Genomic DNA, 20,753 nt, shown 5'->3' on the forward strand with positions numbered 1-20,753 from the left:
TTCACGAAGTAGGCAAAGGGTGCTTTAAGGTTGGCACCCCAGGGCGGGAGTGTTTCATACTCTGCTCGCTTATAGGCAGGTCACATCCGTTCGTGTCGATTTCGCAACTATGTAGTGTCATTTAATCCTCGCGGACCATTGACCATGGTATCGAAAATTCCACACGAAATACTGGTGTAGTTTGACTGTTATTCGACGGAAGACATGACAAGAGCAGACGCCGGATGTTGGGAGTGTGCCGGAATTCCCTCTCAGGAAAAATGAGAGAACGTCATTCTGTAACCGGCCAATGATGGCACGCCTTTGAGAAAAGGAATGCCGCGGGCGTCTCAGAGTTACCGGGCGATTGGACGGCGCCTTTCCTCCTCTGCGCGCCGCCCCCTGCCGCTGTGGACCTTTTGTGACAAAGGCACATCCCTATTTTACTTCATTGCTTGAGGCACAAGTATATGGTTGTCTCTGATGCGAACTTTTGTTCAAGATGTGCCTAGGCCAGGGTTCTTATAGCACTGAAGGGTATGACTCTTTCTGGATTCTTCGGATTGCCGTGTGCACCTCAGGTTGTTGTCTTCCCTGAGAGTGTGCGCGCTATGCTGGGAGAATTTCGGGATTTTTTTAATTACTCGTTGAATTTGTCCCTTAGGCTCTATGTGCTGCGTTTGTCCTTAGATGTAGGTCGTCTCGGCTAGTTTGCCTAATGTGCCACCACTCGTGAAACGGGCGCATGTTTCTTATTGAAGTGGAGAAAACGCACGCGCAAAAAAAGAATAGCGAGCGAGGCACAAGGAGTTATTAGGAGCTTTCGAATGTATTTTTATCTTGATCAGTCTGAATCGTACAACTTTTAAAATTAGGCTATGCGGACGAGTAATTGATAATTCGTGACTTTACGTTGCGAGAGAAGTGTGATAGTGAGCGACGCCACCGTGGTCTGTCTGTGAAATAATTTTCTACACCGGAGGGTTCCCTTAACGTGCGCCGAGAGGTCAGCACACGTTACACCGTATTGCGCCTCCCTCGCAGAAGACGGCGTACCCAAGCAACTTGTGCCAGCTGACACGAAGTTTCTGGCGTCCTCGTCCGCGATCGAACACGCAACCTTGGAATCAGTAGGCGGACATACGCTACGAACTGATCCATAGAGACCAGTATGCGGGAGACTAATTTCTACAGAATCTCGTGTATAGCAGGATATGAGACGAGCTGATTGTTACGAGGCATATTGGCAGCATGCTTTTTAAAGGATATCAGCTCTTTCACATGAAATGACATTCTGCATAACCAGCACCCGTTTTCCTACATAGTGGCACACAATATATTTCCCGTCGACGCTCAAGCTTTCTACATATGCCTTGTCACGTTGTCACCACTCCATCGTTCTTAGCCGTCTTTCACGAAATAGCCCTTGCCACGAAGAGTGGGCAAATACCGAAGGCAGCATGATTTTTTGAAAGAACTCTCTTCCTTCGGGGGGAAGGATTTCTAGAGCCGATGCATATTTGACTACGTCCGCAGGCGTGACGACGGACTTCACGGTCAGGCACATTCAAAGGGTCCCTCGCTGAATAATTGACGACTTTTCTTGCAAGTGAAGCGTCGCTTCGGCGAGAGTGAACTCACTCCGTGGAATGTTCGCCGCACTGCAGAATGGCAACCTAATGATCGACCATCTCACATGTATGGAGCTCATTAGGAGCGCGCACTGCACAATGTGGCTGCAGTTGCCCCATCTCGTTATTTGGTCGGAAAGAGGGGGTTCGTCATTACTACCAATATCTCTTACACTCATCTAGGGGTGTACTCGCGATGCCCTTCGTGTGTGGCCTTTGTTCGCCTTAATTGTCACTGGGAGGGTGTGGACCCTAGAAGAGAAGGGATAGGTGATTTTGTCAAAACGTGTATCATCAGCCACGTGTTGTAAGGATATGATGCTCTACATTCGGCCTCTGGTGTTCCAGTCTCAAGCCTGGAAGCTTGAGATGTTCGGACCCTGTACGAAGTCTTGACCGCGAGAGTTCTGCGCGAAGATATTGCGGGTGTATAAATGTCTTGTCGCACGGCATACAGGTATGTGGTGCAAGTTTCACAACATGGAGAAGGATGTCTGAAACACTCTTATAAATGTTAAGGGAAATGCCTCTCGACGAGAGCCGCCAATATGTCGAACAGAGTATGTTCTTTTGTTGATATCCTACAGAACGCATCATTACAAATGGCAACCTAAACCTAATGGAGCGGGTTCGGGTGTGTAGGGGCTTGAGTTTCCGTAAATCCCCCCTCCGCAGTTGGACAGAGACCAGTAAGTCTTGCCACGCCCCAGAAGAACTGTCTGCACTACTAAATGGTGGTTAGATACTTTACGTTTTTGGAACTTGATCTTTTCGAAGCAATGGTTTTGCGTGTCGACGTAAAGATAATCTTTGTATGCGCACAAGGGGACTTTCCAATTCAATCGTATGCCTATCATGAAGTTTATCGACCAGCTAGCCTGGATCTACTACATTCTGCCATTCCGGCAAATTCTGCAGAAACAGAACGTACCACCATTTTTTGAGGGTGCATCCCGCTGAAAACACACTATGAGATGGGCAAACGCCTTTTTTTTTCACCACAGTTATTACTCCTTTCAGTTCCGCCTCCAAAACAATGAAAAAACAAAACTCCTTTTGCATGCTGAAAGGTGTAAAAAATAGCATGTACGACAATAGATTCTTCCACGCGCGTCTAGATCAGAGCCGTATGTCGTTGCAACTATAATGTATGAGTCTCGGAAGCGCATCACTTATTTCATGTGGCGCCAGCAGGAGTTTAAAATGTTTTCCAGCCCTCCGACAAGGATAAATCGCCGTTGTTGCGGATATTTTTTTCGAGGACTTTCACGTTTCGGTTGACGTGAAATAGAAGCACGGCAACGACATATCTGTCCACGACACATGTGGTATGTGAGGACCAGACGCAGTTCCATAAAACATGCGCTTCTACATAAAAAACATATCGCATGAGTACACCATAGTGGTGCGCGATGATCTTATATCAGAAATGGAGAGCGTGCAGCGATACAAACCTCCCATGCAGCATACACTATGTGCTACGTGCATTTACGGCACGACAAAGCTGCCATAACGAGTGACGTCACAGTGGAGGGCCTGTAGATTAATTATTGGTCACCCGAGGGCAGTTTAGCGTGTACTGAAATGTTGGTATGTACCACCCTTCGATTAACGTCCCTCGCGGAGGTCCACGTGCCTGAGCACCTTGTACCATGCCACCGGCCTGCCACTGTCCTCGGTCGGGTTGAAACCTGCAACGTTGGAACAGCAAACGGACAGGTTACTTAACTGATAAACCGAGGCTGACATCAAGTGGTGTGCTACGGATTAGAAGACATAATAGCGATTAAAACACATCTACATTCGGATGAGTGAGTTTCCTGGAATGGCATCCACTGAACAGAACAAACAGAAAAAACTAATGAACTAAACTAAAAAAACTAAAGTGGATGTCAAAGATTCCATTATGCAGAATGTGATTTTTTTTATTCGACACCGATTTTAATTAAAAACCATTACAACTGCATGAATTTCGGTTATATGGCCATGCGAACATCGTGTAGGACAGTATGCAACTACCGAACGACTAATTAGTTAAAATTCATTAATTTATTAATTTGATGTTTCTGGGAAATGTGTGAGATAGCAGAATTGGAGCCAGTCATTATTCAAATCCATCGTCCTCATTAAACACCCTGAGAAACGAACGTACCTCGAAATATAAATTTCCGAATTTTTCTATGCGAATGCTACTCGAGTGCAGAAAGACAGGGATTTCACATTAGAGGGCCACGTACATTGGAGCGATCGAGCTGGCTGCAGTAAGTGCTAATCTGTTCACGTTTCATCGCTAGAGAAGTGCGTAGTTGTGGTTTCGGCTCATTTGCATAGCAAAATTTACTTTAATTTTAATATATAATTTATATATTTAATATGGATAATGAATTTCAATGACTGACTCGAATTCTAGCTTAATCGTCCAGTAATTGCATACGCTGTTCAACAAGGTGTCCGTCTCGCCGTATAATCCACCTCCGAAAACGATTGATTGGTTTTGATTTGTAAAAGAGAAAATGGAGATGCTAGTCTCGAGCCACTCGGGACTGGCTACTCCAGAACGCGTTATTCAGAAAAAAAAAAGGAAACTACACAAATCTATACACCCTGAAACGGAATGGATGAAAACAGGAAAACGAAATTTATCCAGCCCTAATAGTGTTTTAAATAAAAAAATAATAAATAGCACTCCCTGTAGAGTAGAACACACGTGTATACATAACTGCTGTATAACTGTTGAATACAAAGAGGTATATGTAACCGGTGCAGATAACTTTCTTTCTATCTTGTTTTACTTTTTCTATCGCTCTGGCCCGGATTCGTAACCGCTATTCACTGATTTGGTGGCTGGAATGAATTCGAGAGAAGCGCCGCGAAATAAAGTAACCTTCAACAGGTGATCGTGCGCGATATGGTCTGCGTAGTTTCCGCACAGGCATTCAGCACATTCTCTATGTTCTTCCGGGTTTGTGAGTCAGTCTCATTTCCGTCGGGCGTGAAATATTTTCCGGTGGCTGAAACGGGCTTCCAACGCCGACCTGTGAGCCTCGCTCTGTGTACCTGAAAGGTAACCATGTTTATATTTGGTGATTTCAAACTCATTTTTTCACCTGCTGCGTTCTCGCAGTCTCCGGCCCTCTTTGTAATGACTGGTCAATGGAGGATCGAATTAGAACTGGCGTGACTGATGAACGTCATTCTTCTTTTCTGAGTCGATCGTGCGTGAACATGGCAGGGAGGGCTGATTCATAACAAAGGAAGTAGCGAAAGCGATAGGAGTGCGTGCATGTATTTACGTCTTGCAGGGAATGCGACACACCAAACTTCGTCACGAAGTGTGTGCGTTGCAGTCGTTGGAAAAACGGAACGCAAAACACCGGAATAATACAGCTTTCGCCCCTCACCAACGGAGTGAGCGGGGCGTGTGCCTTTTTGCGACATTGAACGTAAAAATGTGCGCCTCTCAATATTTTAGAATGTTTGTTAATGAGGATATCATTCGGAATAATAGTTGGCTAAATACGTAGTGAAGTTATGTTTTTAGATTGTAGTGTCTCTTAATTGAACTAGCGCACTCTACATACATTTTTGTAACGCACACGTACAGGTTTTACTTGATCTTGCGTCTCCATGCACATTGCGAGACTAAGGTTCACGAGCAATGTTGTGATGCAAAACTAACTATAGCTAGCGGGCTCCTCTAAGAATACCAAATTTATTTATTTGCAGTCATTGCACGCTTATTTTGTCTTTTTCTTTAGTCGCATACTTTGTAGACATAATTAAAGCGATTGAGACCCTGCACTTCATTCCCGCGCAGGCTCTACACAGCTAAAACGAAGCTTCATCGCGTGACACGCCATTATTCCGAATGACGTCGTTGGTTCTACTGAGTTGTTGAAAATGGGGCGCGTCCGCCTGTTTTCCACACTTCACATCTTGCACAATGTGTCCCAAAGGGGGGGGGGGGGCGTACACCACATGTGTCAAACTAGTCACTACGCTTCAGAGTATCGACACTGAGTTCCAAGAGCGAGCATGCGCTATCTTGTTTCCGCGCCACGCTACCCAGGCGCACGCGCATTGCGCACTTTAGCGCACGATGCCATCTATGGTGCGGGGGTGAAATGTTCCTTTCGTTTGCAAGCAGCAGTTGCCGGCCTTGAGCTCACCTTGATATCCTCGGGACGCTCTGGTTGACAATACATGGATTATCGCACAACAATCATACATATCCTCCAAATGCCCATTTCCACCGACGTCCCAAATCAACCAAAAGCTCGTTTCATCGGAAAAAAATTTTGGAGGTTCTGGGCTTTCGGTTGATCTGGGCCCGCGGGTGGCAGTGACCCATATCCCCCTAATGCTCTTTTCATTCGAGCGCCCAGAACCACGGGATACTTGAAAGGACACGCTTCACCCGTTTGTCAGGGAAAGGAGGAAGGGTGAGCGGTTCTTGGGTGTGGGGGAATCCAATGTACTCCCTGCAACTGACTCAGACGTAAAGTTTGCCAAGGAAGGTGTTATTGATGTCGATCGCGTTCAAGAAGTGATCCGATCCGAATAGAGATATTTTCTATATGAGCGACTGGAGTCCAGACACTGTGTAGGTCATGATAGTGGAAAACGAATACATAGTAACAAAGCCCCACGGCATATGTCCCGAAAAAGGTTACAAGAAGGATCTCATCCATTACTTTTCTTTAATGCTTTCTGTTAATACAGTTCAGACTTTCAGAAAACACTCTATTAACCGTCTGAAACAACCCCTAGAAAATGCTTGCAAGCAGTATGAATGCATGAAACTCGCATATCGTCTGAACTGTCGATCTCCTCAGAAGGCGCTTGAGGTTTGTGTGTTTTCCGCCGTCCCGCTACATGTTCCAGCCACAGGACATACCATGCCCACCATGTTCTTTTTCGGTGCCTCATGACGCAGACCTCCATGAGCTTCCGAAAATAGCGCTTCTCCCGTGAGCAACGTGCATACGAATAAAATTCATTTTCGAAATATCTCTCTGTTCAGATCACTTCTTGAACGCGATCTCATTTGTACACATGGAGTGTCTTGTCACTTCTACCCACCCAAGCTCAGGCTTCTTTAATATCAATTCCGTGCGTTGCTCTCATTTTTATATCAGTCATATCTGTTACATTTCGCGGAGGTGCAGCTGTTAGATCTCTAAGGAGAATTATTAAGCACGGGAACAAAAGAAGCTGTAGAAGTCAGCGGACCGCATACATCACGTTACAGAACATTTCGAGCACCGGATGAGCAGCACATAGGGACCCACGTGACGGCTAGGGTCACGTGGCCCTCTCTGGTGAGTTGCAGGAAGTACAGCTCGATCTTAACTAAAATCAGGTAGTTGCCACTACATTTCTGCAAGTAGTTGATAAACTACTAGCTAAACTACTATTTGGAGTAGTTAACTACAGTAGTTAGGTTACTGCAAGCTCCAACTACTTACGATTTTGCCGCAAGCTTTACGACACGATTGTGCTTCAGAGTTTTACTTTCAGCTACTTGTTTGATGAGAACGGAGGTGCAGAGCAATTGTGCCGTGGATGTGTACTAAATCTTCACTTTTAATGTTTGTCTAGTGAAGCCTTATTTGCTGTGAAATAATTCTGCAACTCAGTTTATCGTGTAGGCACAGAAAGAATCCCGCCACAGGCTTTGTAGTTGACGATCGTAGCGGCCAGCGTAATACTTTGGTTACCGTCCTGGTGTACACATAACCATATAGGATGGCTATGTCATCGACCATCGTGGCTAAGCGAAAATATTTTACGGTCCAAGTGGCGCAATCGGCACCCACCACAATGTTTGTGCGTGGCGCATTGCTGTGTGACGAAGGAGCATGAGTGTAAATGTCGTACATGGTCTGCCATATGCTGTACATACCTTTATAGCGGAAGCTTTCACTCCAGAAAATATTTCCGCAGCAAGCTCTTTTGTCAGCGCATAATATACAAGAGACAGGCAGTGGATTTTACGACAGTATGTGAATTAAGCGACGTAGGCACAAGAGTATATTTTAAGTGTCATTATCCCTGCTTGTGATTCATATTTAGGTGTCCAAGAACACTACAAGGGATTGGTGTTGATGGACAACGTTAAGTAGGTGTAGATGTAGTTAAACTACATTGCAGTAGTTAAAGAAGTAGTTTTAACTACTCCCCTGAAAAGTAGTTGAACTACTAGTTAGACTACTCTATCGCGAAGTAGTTAGTGGCCGTCACTGGATATACCTGTAATATTTCCAGAGCAAACTTTGTGCTTCAAAGGAAACTAAAAACAGTAAGGCTTCACTTCTAATGACCGCATATTAAAATATGCATATACTTACTCAAGTTATTGAAACCATTATTAAAAAAATCATTGTCGCGGTAAAGCAGGTCAGGTGACATTTATGCAAATACAGTGTCAAGACAGTCTGTATACTTAGTATGGTCAACTTCTACAGGTGTGATATACCATTGATGTCTGCAAGGGCGCTGCAGAAATTCTGCATACTTGGTACAGAGAAAGGGTGAAACAACTCAACTACAGGAATGACGATGGGATATGAGGTGATTCACCGCAACAATTGCGGTACCATACCTCAGTGCTGTTGCGACTCCGGGTGTGGTAGCAGGCCGAAGGAGACTCAGCGAGGGAAGATAGAGACGTAGCAGTTTATTCACATGATGTCAGAGTAGGAATGAGAGAGATGGGCTGTAGTGCCCAATGCTATATAAAGTCTTTGGCGCGCAAGGTCGACGTAGTTCTCACGCACCGCACAGTTCGGTTCCTTTCATCTTCAACTGGCGGCAAACAATTGATCTTTGACGGCGAAGGTACTGGTGGATCTCAAGTGGATCTCTGGTTTCGCGGCAGCGTGTTTTCGCGTATGCAGCTGATCTGGTGTCGTCCGGTATGGTGCCAGTCGCCAAGTCATAACAGTGCATGCGGGTTAGGTGACAGAGGTGACAGGGTACGCAGAAAGTACGGTACTCTGAAACTCTGCAGAAAGGACACAGTCATTTTTGTGACCAGCGGCATGGCCGAGTGGGCTAAGGCATCCACTCGTTGGCGGTAACCAAGGTCGTGTTGTTGACTGGGAGGTGGTGGGTTCGAATCCTACCGCCGGCTGTGCTGTCTGAGGTTTTCCCTGGGTTTTCCGAAGACTTTCCAGACGAATGTCGGCACAGTTCCCCCTGAAGTCGGCCCAGGACGCATACTAATCCCCCTGTCCCCCCTGCTGTCCTCTCTCCATCTGTCCACATCTGTACGCCGCTCATAGCCACAGTTGCTTCGCGGCGCTAACACCAGCGGCGGGGAACTGTGCCGACATTCGTCTGGAAAATCTGCCGGAGACCCCAGGGAAAACCTCAGCCCGGGCTGGGATTTTTAACGCGCGTCACCTCCCAGTCTCGGCGTGGAAAGCGATCATCCTGACCACTATGCCACGGGAGCTGTTGGAAATCTGAAGTGTGTGCCTTTTTGTATCAATTAGAAATGGGACGAATCCGGAATTTTCCGAATCCGAATTCGAATCGGCATCCAAGGGTGGTTCTGCGAAGCCACGAATCTTTCGAATCCTTTCTTTAAAAAAAAAAAAGTGTTGAAAAAGCCAGGGGAAAAACATTTCTACTTAAATGTAATTTATTTAACATGCTGTGCATCGACTACAGGAAATACAAATTCTGGAACTGTTTCCATAATACTAAGAAACAACCAAAAGCAGAACCGTCCTACTTTTAAACTTCTAATCTAAGAGTTCGTGCCTGAACTCTTTCAGTCCAGCGCAATGTAACAAACAAGAAAACATCCACCGGCCAATGAGGCTTTCGGTGAACTCCGCAGGCGCCAATTTTAAAAGGAAACAGACAAACGTGGTTGGTGGATTCGAAAGACTCGATTCGCCTGGAGCACTGGCATTCGGATTTCCGAACCTCGAATCCCTGCATACGATTCGAGGATTCGCGGATTCGTTTGGCACATCCCTAGTACCAATTAACATGTATGCAAATTTATGCGGAAAAGCGCATACAGTGCTTATTTTCAACGAATCGGGAATTAGAACAATATCATTCGAAATGCTGATTGGCGTGTTATCTGGTAAAGTCTTAACGGTGTGTATAGTCACGCAATAATGAGAGCGCTGCGATGATACGTGGATGCCACTAATCTCTACCGAAGTTTAATTCGCTTTGGAAGTCCTACTGTTCAAAATCATTAACTCGGTATTAGTGCACGTGACGGCTTTATGAATATAATCCGCGTGTGCATTGAAGCTGTTGTACGTTGTATAACATGTCGCGCACGTGTTCGTTGGAGAGTGTCAATCGATACGGCAAGTAATAGTTGTACGTCTTCCCTTCGTTCCGGTCTCTCCGAGAGTAATTTGTAGCGAGGGAGCCTAAGTAACTAGACGCCGAGTAATTAATGAGCGCAACAGGCTATCTGTCATATTGAAATCCCTGTTCGGTTACTTACATTCCCAGTAGGATTGGCATACTTGCGGCGCTTGCCGAATAACATACTTAGGTAACGAACTTGATGGTTAAGCTCCTGGTAGCACGAATCCAATATTTCTGTGAACGAAAGGAAACAACGCGTGTTGAATGAATGTTACGTAACTCGCTGTCAACGCATTTATCTGTTTAGACTACGTCGTATACCAATGAGATCGGTAAGTCGTACCACGTTACAAAGTGTTGTTCACAAAAATAATTGTTCACATAACATGCGTTTGTTTCATCATACGTGTTTCCAAACGAATATCGATTTTTGTCGGATTTTCCCAGAGTGGGATGGGATGTACAAATACCGCAAAGCTTTCATAAAACATACGTGGGAACATATATGTACGCTTTTTTTGTCGATCAGATACGCACTTTGATTATTTGAATACGCAATTTGATTATTCTCTTCAACATTCGGTATTTATATTTTATCGTACCTGCATATTTTATATCGAGCCTTCTTCCTCTATCACCGAGCGAAAGCAATAATTAGTTGTCAGAAGTCATCGGTATGATAATGAAGTAGGATAACTATGATGAACGAGGAAATGCTCCAATACCGACGGGGCCGTGTGAGGATATAGAAAGTGCTCTAACTGCGGGGTTTTGCGATTCGTTGTCAAGAGACCAAAATGTTGTCGATCATCTACACCATTTCACGTCTGATGCAGGAACTCCGTGTGACATATGCACAGACAAACGTTGTGGCGCTTGCTGCATGCGCTTTATTCCCTTCAAACCACGCAGGGAACGCCCTATCTCTACATCGTGATTTATTTTTTGCCTGTGTCTGTCTGTCTGGGGATCCATTCGGATTTCATGCGCTGGTGCGCCCTCTATGAACATAACGCATCATCCTGGAGAGTGGGTGTAATAAATTTATCATTTCTTTTTCTTTTCAGGCAATCATGGCTTGGAATCCGGCCTTTATTTCGTTTTCTGTCCTCATTTCTTGTCTCCTAGCATCGGCACAGAGGTGAGACCCTTTGTCTTTGAAATGCATGCGAGCGCGCTGGCAGAATGCAATTTGGGACGGCTGTGACGCACGATAAATGTTCCTCATTTCCACACGGCACGGCTCGGAATGCGAGTCGGCCTCTTATAGTGTGCTTGTCCTTGAAGTGAGATATGACAGATATGGTGGTGGGCGAAGTAAGGATGCGGTCCTGCGCGTTGGTGCCGAGTATGCAAAAGTGCGGAAGCAGTTCGCATTGAAATATGGTCACGCCATTTTATACGCTCGTAAGCACGATTTCGGTTTAGATTAGTTGTTCGAACGTTCTGAGGTAGAGACTAGACTGTTGTTTCTCAAAGCCCCCTTAGCTTTCTCTATGCTGAAGCTTTTGCTTAACCTAGTAAGCGGACTCCGAGGAACCTGTTGAAAGAGTAAAATGTGGCATAACAACGTGGAGCTTACATTATTTCAGCCAGTCCTTAAAAAAATATTTTTTAAGCGTTTTTACCTGTAACTACTTTCTAAGAGCAGAACTTCTCTACATAACGCGCTCTGAACAACCCGTCATTCAGAACGATATCCTCATCTTTCCTGATTTCTCGAAAATCAGCAGCGTACGCGTTTTTGTATCAGTTAACATTCTCTAAAATTGCTACACAAAAGGCGTCAATAAAAAGAATGTCCGTTCAATTAAACATAAAACATTTTCTTCGGACACCTCGTACAGATATTCCTTCGAGACTCTTACGCGTGTTGAAACCGCAATCGATGACTGAAAGCGTTAACGCCGAAGGTGAATCCGATCACACACTGAGCAAGCCACACGACCACATCGCCATACCAACACTTCCGACGCATCATCATCACCAGAACGCAGAACCCAACCCATTTTTCCTACACCACTTCCTGGTTCGCGCGCTCACGGAGGTGGAAATAATGGTGCACGTCATGTTAAGCCCACCTTCCCTGTCTCAGCGGACCGTTAACAGTTTGCTTTCCTCACCTCGTCGCTCAACTTGGCGAACTTCCTAAAACGAGTGTTCGTGCTCCACTGTGTTCGTCGCCCAGCTTTGTCGCCGCCCAAAGAATTATGTTAATTAGGTTTCCCCCGGGGAAGACACCTTCTCATAGCATTCTGTACCGCTTGGCTGCCGCTGCCTTCCGCGGCTTTGCCGCGATGAGCTCCTGTCACGGCAGAGTAAAGTGATTGTATACGGCGCCGCCGTACGTCTAGTCTGGCGGTGCAATGCTTTCTTTTCCCTGTCAAGGGGAAAAAGAAATGGAGAATTGAAGCGAAGTACGAAAGAAGTGAGTTACAGAAGGAATGCTTAATGAAACAGGCGACTTTGGCAACATTAATTCAATTCAGTTTTATTTGATGTACTGTTATTTGTCTCACGACGCAAATCGCGGATTAGCAATTCATGTACCGTCCTATACTGTACTCTGCTGCACTGCTCCAGTCTCTTTCGTCGTTGGCCATAATTGGTGCGTTTGTGCGCTTGCACAGTCAGCTCTAATTTAGGGTGGCAACGTGACCTGGCCAGCTTCTTTCTGTGTGGCAACTTGTAATGCTCGAATGCAACTGATGTGTAGGGAGAGTGGCTGCAGGAGACAACGTAGTTTTTGGAGAAACTCCGCAAAGAATCCACTTACTTACTTTCGATTTCCCGATTTCACAGACTTGATGGGCAACTTCTGCACATGCTGGTCCTGCATATTCCGCACACGCGCTACACCCCAGAAGGTTAACTGTACTCAGCCGCAAGGAGACCAAAAACCTAGTACGGAAAAGGAAATACAACAGCAAGACTAACGTAGTCCAGGCGTAGCCCGTCCGAATCAGCTGCAATTGAAGTTTTGCTCACGGCACTGGCAGAAAAGCGGTTTTCACTATCTGGTCACGCGAACCTCGCCGGATACCAACAATTTGGAAATGTGAAGCAGACGAAGCGAAGCCAGCAGCGGTAGCAGATAATTCGTACGGGTTGCGATAATTTCAACTAAACTACGCAAGAATTGTCGTCATATGTAACATTAATTAGTGAAGGGCTCCAAATGCGAAAGCTGATAGTACTTTACTATCATGTGGTACTTGGGCTCCAATCCAGGTTGGCCTATAGTACTGTTACATACTATAGTACTGTTACTGTTACTGTGGAACATGGTACTACTCGCCGCCGTCGCTTGCTGCCCCTGTGGTAGATTTACGCTCACAAACTATCTATCTTGGAAGTTCATTCATATGAAAAGTACTACGCGTAAATGAGGGCTTAGGCTTTGTGTGTATTATCATGACAATAGCCAATAGACCATTTTAGAAAAGCAAGCGCCACCTGTGGTACGCAAGAGCTCATGGGAACTCAGAGGCGGAGGTAGAAGAACAACAACATTCCCGGTGTGCGCAGCATCAGCGTCAGCCGATATAAACCATATCCGAAGCAGACGACGGAGCAGTGTCCATCCAAGTTCCCATGCTGCTTTGCGACACGCGCTTGGTGGCGCGCGCATCTTTTTAAAATCGTCTATTTTACAGGGTAGTATATAAAAACAAAAGGGATTGAGTTGCAATTTCCGTTCCCTTCAAAACACTATGCATGGTATGAATTACTACGGCAGTGCATTAGCGGTTGTCTTTTGATTCGGTGACATGAGAAGGTTCCCAGCTGCCGTTCTCGCTGATCCGTGACGTGTGCTAAGCAAAGCTCGAACGTTTATTCGACGTTGGCCAATTTATGTACCTGCATGGGTGTTTTCTGAGATTTTCTATCTATACGGAGCTTCTTGGATGAAAAGGGGCATAGTGATGAAGAAAATAGAGCAAATCATAGTGGAATGGGTATAATTACTTACTAGCACACTCGGATAATCTTGTACAAATTACCAGGAAATACATTGAAGAATGTGTAAGGAACTGCGATCAACGTCCATGGTTTACTAGTTGGTTCGGGTAACCTAGGCAACTTTTTTTATTGATTAGGGGAGTGTCCCGGCGTTTAGGACAAAGTTTTATGCCGACGCAGCTGTGCATAATATATCTTAAAATGGTTAATTGAAATTTCTAAGAGTGAAATTTATGCACAATCAACTATCTCTATTGCAGTTACCTCTAGGTACGTAAGTGAGGTACTCACTATTTCATAGAAGACGTGCTAATGCGATCCAACATAATCGCCACATATCTAGAAAAATCAAATCTATTAAACCCGAAGGGGAGCATCATAATTCTGATAAATACTTAAATAAAGGACGCTGATCCCTAAAAAATCGGTGAGGAATAGAGCAAAGAGCAGATGACGGTAATACCGAGCCCTTTACAAGCATCTACGACTAAAATGGAGGAGGGGGATATGTTTAATGATAGCAAACAAACAAACAAAGAAGAGGAACGAGGGAAAGGTCAGCCAGACAGGGTGTCGGCTTGGTATTCCCCAAAAATGCGTGGGTAAAGGTATGCGTGGGTAAAGGTAGTATGAGCTTTATGGGCTTTATAGGTATAGGTGGTGTCCGCGAGGAATCCGGAATTCTGAAGTAATGTGATATCCACTTGAAGAAGTTACAAGAAAACAAAACACCAAAAAGAGCTTCGCAATATTCGTTCGTGTTTTTTCATAACCCATCAAAAACATCGAATTCGAAACCAACGGCCAACTTCCGGTTGAAGCGGCCCTTCCCTGCTTCGCCTCTTCCGGTGACGTAGTTGGTATTGCCGGCGAGATTCTCAATCGCTCAAGCGTCGCAAGGCTGGTTGCAATCCGATACCACTGAAAGCATGAACGCAGATGTTTCTCGCGACTGTTCGGCAGCAGATTGCTAGTAAGAAGACCGCATTTTGTGACGGACAGTCTGCCTTTATAATAGACTCCATGCAGTGACGTCGGTGCGCACACTGTTGCCTGAATTCAGCCTGGAGCGCGCAGCCGGCTGCAAAATCCTTTCTAATGTATCCGACTGTTTGAAAACGAAATATTCCGGTTACATGTATTTCAGGCACCCACTATTCCGATTGCACCTTCAGTTCAACTGCACTTTTTGTGCTTTTTGTGCCTGTGTTCAGGTCTTCACAGACTGCCGCAGTTCATTGCGTTCATCACCAGGCAGCGAACGCAACTATGCACTGTTCTCTTTTGTTTTTTGGAATGCTGTGCTAATACATGCAGCGGGAAAGAAAATCTCGCTCACTTTGCTCCGGGAGACTGATGATTAGTCGATGAGAGAAATGAGTATCAATGCCGTTCGCTCCATTCGCTCGATTCTGCTGCGGCTTGCGTGGGTGCGTTTTGCGGAGAAGCGGGACGTGGTTGGATTGCGCTCGATTAATTCGTGTCATTAGCGCAGGAGTTGCAATTGTTTGACGCGCGGTCTCTCGTGGTCAGTGGAGATTCCCCCTTTTCGATTCCCTGATCAATTCGATAATGAGAATCGCAGTCGGGGTGCTTAATACGAACACCGTTTGCGCAAGCTGTGCCACTGTTGTGTCCGTCTCGCAAATAGTGCGCCGATGTTTTAGTTATTTTGCTTTTTGTGCTCCTGCTATCTTGCACTCATGCCATTTTGTACCGTGCATAATGGGCCCTAACCGCCGTCCATGGCTACATACATTGCGCTTGCGATAGCGGATCTCTAGACGGCGTACAGAAAGGAGGTTACTGTAGTTACTGGCTACGGAATTGTGTAGCGTGGATTGGCACTACGGAAGCGCATGAAGATTTTATGTGACTAAATGCGTATAGGTATTGTAATAAAAGGGATACAAGGTTCGCCTGGACGGCGGTGCGATGAAAACGATCCTAATCCAAGCTAATTTCGCGATCCCAGTAATTAGCGAGTTCGGATGGAGGCACGTTTAGGGAATGATTCGAGACGCCTTAATTTCGCGCTGGGTGTTATCTACATTCATACCAAGGAGCTCATCATAGTTAGAATACGAGAGGATACGACGACTCCGTCGAGTAGATCTAGACAGGTTGACACGGGCTTTCCGGCCCTGGTACTACTTGCTACTACCGGCTAGTTTCCTGCCCTGCCCGCGCCCTCATAAAGGGACCAAACACTGGTCCAAGCCCGTCACAGGAAAGGCCTGCCCGTTATGAAGTTCGGAATTGCCGAAGTCCTTTACAGCGTAAGCCGCGAAGAGCAAAAAAGTCGCACCTGTCAGGTATGGCAAAACTCCCGAGTGTTCATTCAGTTACACATTCCTGGCACAGACGTCACACACTATACTAATTATTCGCAGCTAAGGATCGTTGTGGAGGAAAATGCCTTCGACGGATACTGGATAAACCATTGTTCCTTGTTCTTCATTTACCTAACGAGCTGCGCCGTTTTTGTTCTTCGCGAGGCATTCTGTTAAGTCTCATCAGCCACATGGCTTATGAGGGCTCCGTTCTTCTAGAAAGCAGTATTTCTTAAACGGGCGAAGTTTATAGTTTACATATATTCATCATCTCTTCATGCATGTAGCAAAGGGAGCCCTAATGATTTCAGCGCGCGTTGTCACGTGACATCGTTTCTGTTCCACTGCTCTCCATGAAAAAGAAAATGAGTACTTTGTTCGAAACACCTCGGTCGATTTTTTCTAAAGCTTTCCGATTGCTTTTAGTCTACAGCCTTCAAATGAACACCTCAGCTCTTGAACCAGTATTTTAGAAGTTAGATAAGGTCTTTTCTAATCAACTCATTCCGCACAATAGAAAATGATACGGGAAAGTGTCGAATTGGATACACGACTACTAACAGTGAATTCGTCTTATTTGAGTGGAGCGCTCGGTCTATTTTTAAGTCTTAGTTAGTCTTAGTTTGGGGCAACCTGTACATCGCGTTTTAAGGGGATGCCTTCATACGTGCATAATACCTTCACAAATACATTTGTGCTAAGAAATAACCAATGTCGGAAACCAAGTCATGCCATCTAATTCCGAAATGGCGAAAAACACACAGTAGTCTTTCATAAGAAGCAAAAGAAATCTAGTCAGTCATCTACATACGCCGTTGGAGATAAGGTGACACAATAACGAGCCAGGAGGAATACAGCGGCGCCACCGTACGGGGTAGGGCTCGCGTGATGTCATCCGGCCGGTCTCATTAGCAATTACTAAAGCAGAGTGAGTGGGATGGATTACATTATCTGGCAGAGGAGGGAGAGTGACGTCTTTGTACCCAGCCAATCCTATCTGCGGCGCAGTAATATTTTGAGCTGACGGACTATGTTTATTTTCCTTAAGTTGAACAAGACTATACCATTACTATATAGGTATACCATCTATACCACTGTGCCATTCTGCCTATACCATCACCCATTCCTATATATGACGTGGATGCACGCCTCCTGGCTAGCAAGGCCATAGTACGACACCTTCGTTGATGCACACAACAAAACCACCAGCGCATTTAGGATGGTCGCTTTCCACGCAGGGTCTGGTAGGTGACACGGCTTTGAATCCTGTAACCGGCTGTGCTGTCTGAGGCTTTCCCTGGCTTTTCCGGCAAACTTTCCATATGAATGCCAGCATAGTTGCCCCTGAAGTCGGCCCAGGACGCATACTAACCCACCTGTCCCCCATTCCTTCCTGCTGTCCTCTCTCCATCTGTCCACGCCTGTACGCCGCTCATAGCCACAGTTCACACGCTACGCTAACACAGAATAAAACAAAGAACTCGCAAAAAAAAACTGGAACCTCTCCCAACATCCCACCAGTTCTCTTTTTCCGATGTCAACATCGTCTATGTGCTATTAGTCATTCTTTCCCCATTGCAACGGCAGCGCTGTTGATACGTGGGACACAGTGCATCTAAATCAGTTACGGGCTCATAAACAAGTGAATTCCCCGACAAACTGCCGCTCAATTTTCTCTCGCTGTCTGGCCCACCTGTCTTCGGAGCTGCATTACGGAATGTACTCTGTTATAGCGGTCGGCTATTTATATGTCACTGTCGTTTCCTGCTAAGTGACAGTCTTGCAACGCGAGATTCCAGCGAAACAGCCTTTGCCGTTGACGGAGGATGGAAGGATGAAACAAAAGCCCGGAGTGACGTCCCATCTGGACCCAGGCTCGTTGGCTCCGATAATTGAATTTACTGCTGACTCTAGAGTGCTGGATCTGAAACTGTACGGCGAATCGGGACTCGCGCGAAGCACAATGGGAAACCAATGAGTTTGCTAAAAGAACGTGTCTACTTCTGTTGTTTTAGCAATGGCGCGTATAGAAGACAATGGATCCCCATTTACTCGTAGGACAGCGGCGAAGGAGCTTCAACAAAGGTGGCCGCCAACGGGCTTACTATTGTTCGATGATGTAGACGTAACGATGCTGGTGCCTTATATTTGTACTGCCCGGTTTGCAACTGATTCCGACGAGAAAGCCAGCTGCGTCTGCGCTGGCAACGGAGAATATCGAGCATCCATATTCTTACAGTGTCTAGGAAAAAGGCACAAATAATGCCGGCTAGCTGATGGATAGTCAATATACCATTCTTACAACTATCATGCTGATACCAAATAACACATGCAAATGGACACTGACACCTGTTGTTTTTGCTCGTTATGTTTGAAGTAAACCTGCACGCTCTGCACCTTGTTGCACTGATAGTGTAGAAGTCCTTAATTTCGCGGTCTTAATAGTTGTCAAATACGCTAGGTTCAGTGAATATTTCGCGATGTATGTTGTGTGCGGCCGGTAGTACCGTGGAGCTCCTCTGCGCCTCTCCCTGAATGAAACAAGGGAAGGGGTGCAGGATAGCTCATGGTATCCATGAAGAAGACAGACGCGGACACAGAACACGACACACGCAAGTTCTCGGAGAACTTGCGTGTGTCATCCTCTGTGTCCGTTTCTCTGCTTTCTTCATGGCTCTCTCTCTGCACGCCGGAATTTATTTCTTTTATTTTATTTATTTATTTTCATCAGGTGATGAGTGGAGCTGGGCTCATAAGAGCTTGAAGGGGTGCCGCGGCTCCACATTGCAGCGACAGCAGCAACTGTACAAAAATAAGTAGTGTGCGTTAAATATAAATTGTAATCAGCACATTCAGTAACATAATGGCATGTTCTTGTAATCACTGTAGGCTAACATCAAAATAGTACAGCATGTTTAGCCAAGCACGTCAATTTCGAACATACATGTTTTTAGTTCACGAAAGGAAATGTTTGAAATATCTATCTTGCGGTGGTGCAAGCGATTCAGAAGACGAGGGACCATCACGCATGTAATCTTTGGTTGCCGTACTTTGAGCGGGAAAAAGGAACTATATAGTCGTCGTATCTCTAAGTGTATACCCTTTTTTGTTTGGACGCGCATCGGCTAATGTAAATAAATCATTGGGAGTCTTTAACTACTGCTTATATGCTATTGCCAGACTAAATGTGTATTGCCTCGTTATAGGCAGCACGTTATGTTTGGTGTGTAATGTGCGAATTGTGAGACTTTGCCAGGGTGGCTTCTACGACGCCAACAGAGAAACAAACCCTTCCTCTAACGTCGAGGAGCTACACCCAGGGATCGAACGCTAGATGTTCGAACGAACATCGTATCTGGACTAATGTGGAACCTTGTGGAACCGATGTCCGGTTTGTTAAATGTGTACGAAGTGTTTTGATGCACGCCTCAGGGTTACAAAAAGTGTCAGTCACGAAACTCTGGAAAGTAACTTACACAGTCCCGAACAGAGGCGCAAGGATTGTAGAGTCCACGTGCGTCCTATCTTAATTTAGTTGAGAGCTGTTGAAAGGAGCACGAACGGTAACACCAAACGTACCAAGCTTTCAACGCACGAAACTAGTTTGATCAACAATGGCTGCAGATAATGACTTCCCAAAATGGTTCATTAAGCAGTCCAACACTCTTCTTTCAGGATAACATCGAGCTTTGTAATACGACACGGGAGAAAATGGAATGCTTTGGAAAGCTTCCATGAATCACCCTCTGTCGCATAATATTGATGATTTCTTGTTCAGATTTTTCGCTTGATACGCACACTCTCTAAAAACAGAAGTTCACACATACATGCATAGCACGCTGAAGGCCAAACACTGCGCAAAGTGATAGGTACTATTATCACACCTGGTTTGTGGGAAAACGCTGGGCGTACGCCTTGACACTTATCGCCCCACACGCACACCACACACAATATTATAGTGGTACTACGAACTTGGAGCAGAGGAAGTGGGTAAATGATAAGGTAGTAGATGAAGAGGAGGAGATTAAAAAAGGTTCTAACGGAGAACGTACGGAACGTGCCTGACCTCCATATATTTAGAACACTACAAATTAATATACAGGGTGTTTCAAAAAACGTGTCATTCGGACTTTATAAAGAAACGGGGCGACGGAAAAATACGGGGTAAACGGCATTTGTGTGGCAACTGAATTTTCCATCTTTCAAAAATATTTTCATTTGATTTTAATTAAAAGAAATTGAATTTCTTTAATTGGACTCCAAAATTTCCCAAATCAACCTAACGTTTTTTTTTGTTTTTTTTTTACCGAATTAGAGAGCCCGTAGCGAACTTAGTCAGATCCACCAAGATATTCGTTCGATATTGCAAATAGTACTGCCCAAAAAAGTCCTGAAATTGAAGCTTCAGAGTTTCGGGTATTCAACGGCGCACATAGTTATCGCTTCTGATTTAAGGAAAGAGCTGGGCGTACGCCCCCCGTTTTCATTAAATCAGGAAAGA

The 20,753-nt window shown here is 45.3% G+C and overlaps 1 protein-coding gene across 8 annotated transcripts in view; it reads left to right on the forward strand.

Moving 5' to 3' along the window:
* The window catches only part of LOC135388773 (alpha-2-macroglobulin-like), a 125,473-nt gene that overhangs the window by 67,141 nt on the left and 37,579 nt on the right, over nucleotides 1-20,753 (forward strand). For 7 of the 8 annotated variants that reach the window (XM_064618563.1, XM_064618562.1, XM_064618564.1 and 4 more), the window contains exon 3: nucleotides 11,024-11,097. In XM_064618563.1, the coding sequence (XP_064474633.1) occupies nucleotides 11,030-11,097 (68 nt within the window). In that variant the 5' untranslated portion in view covers nucleotides 11,024-11,029. Of the gene's footprint in view, nucleotides 1-4,583; nucleotides 4,675-11,023; nucleotides 11,098-20,753 lie in introns of those variants that run through there. The other variant, XM_064618559.1, reaches the window with a different exon arrangement.

The sequence above is a fragment of the Ornithodoros turicata genome, chromosome 3 (assembly GCF_037126465.1).
Source record: "Ornithodoros turicata isolate Travis chromosome 3, ASM3712646v1, whole genome shotgun sequence".
NCBI lineage: Eukaryota > Metazoa > Arthropoda > Arachnida > Ixodida > Argasidae > Ornithodoros > Ornithodoros turicata.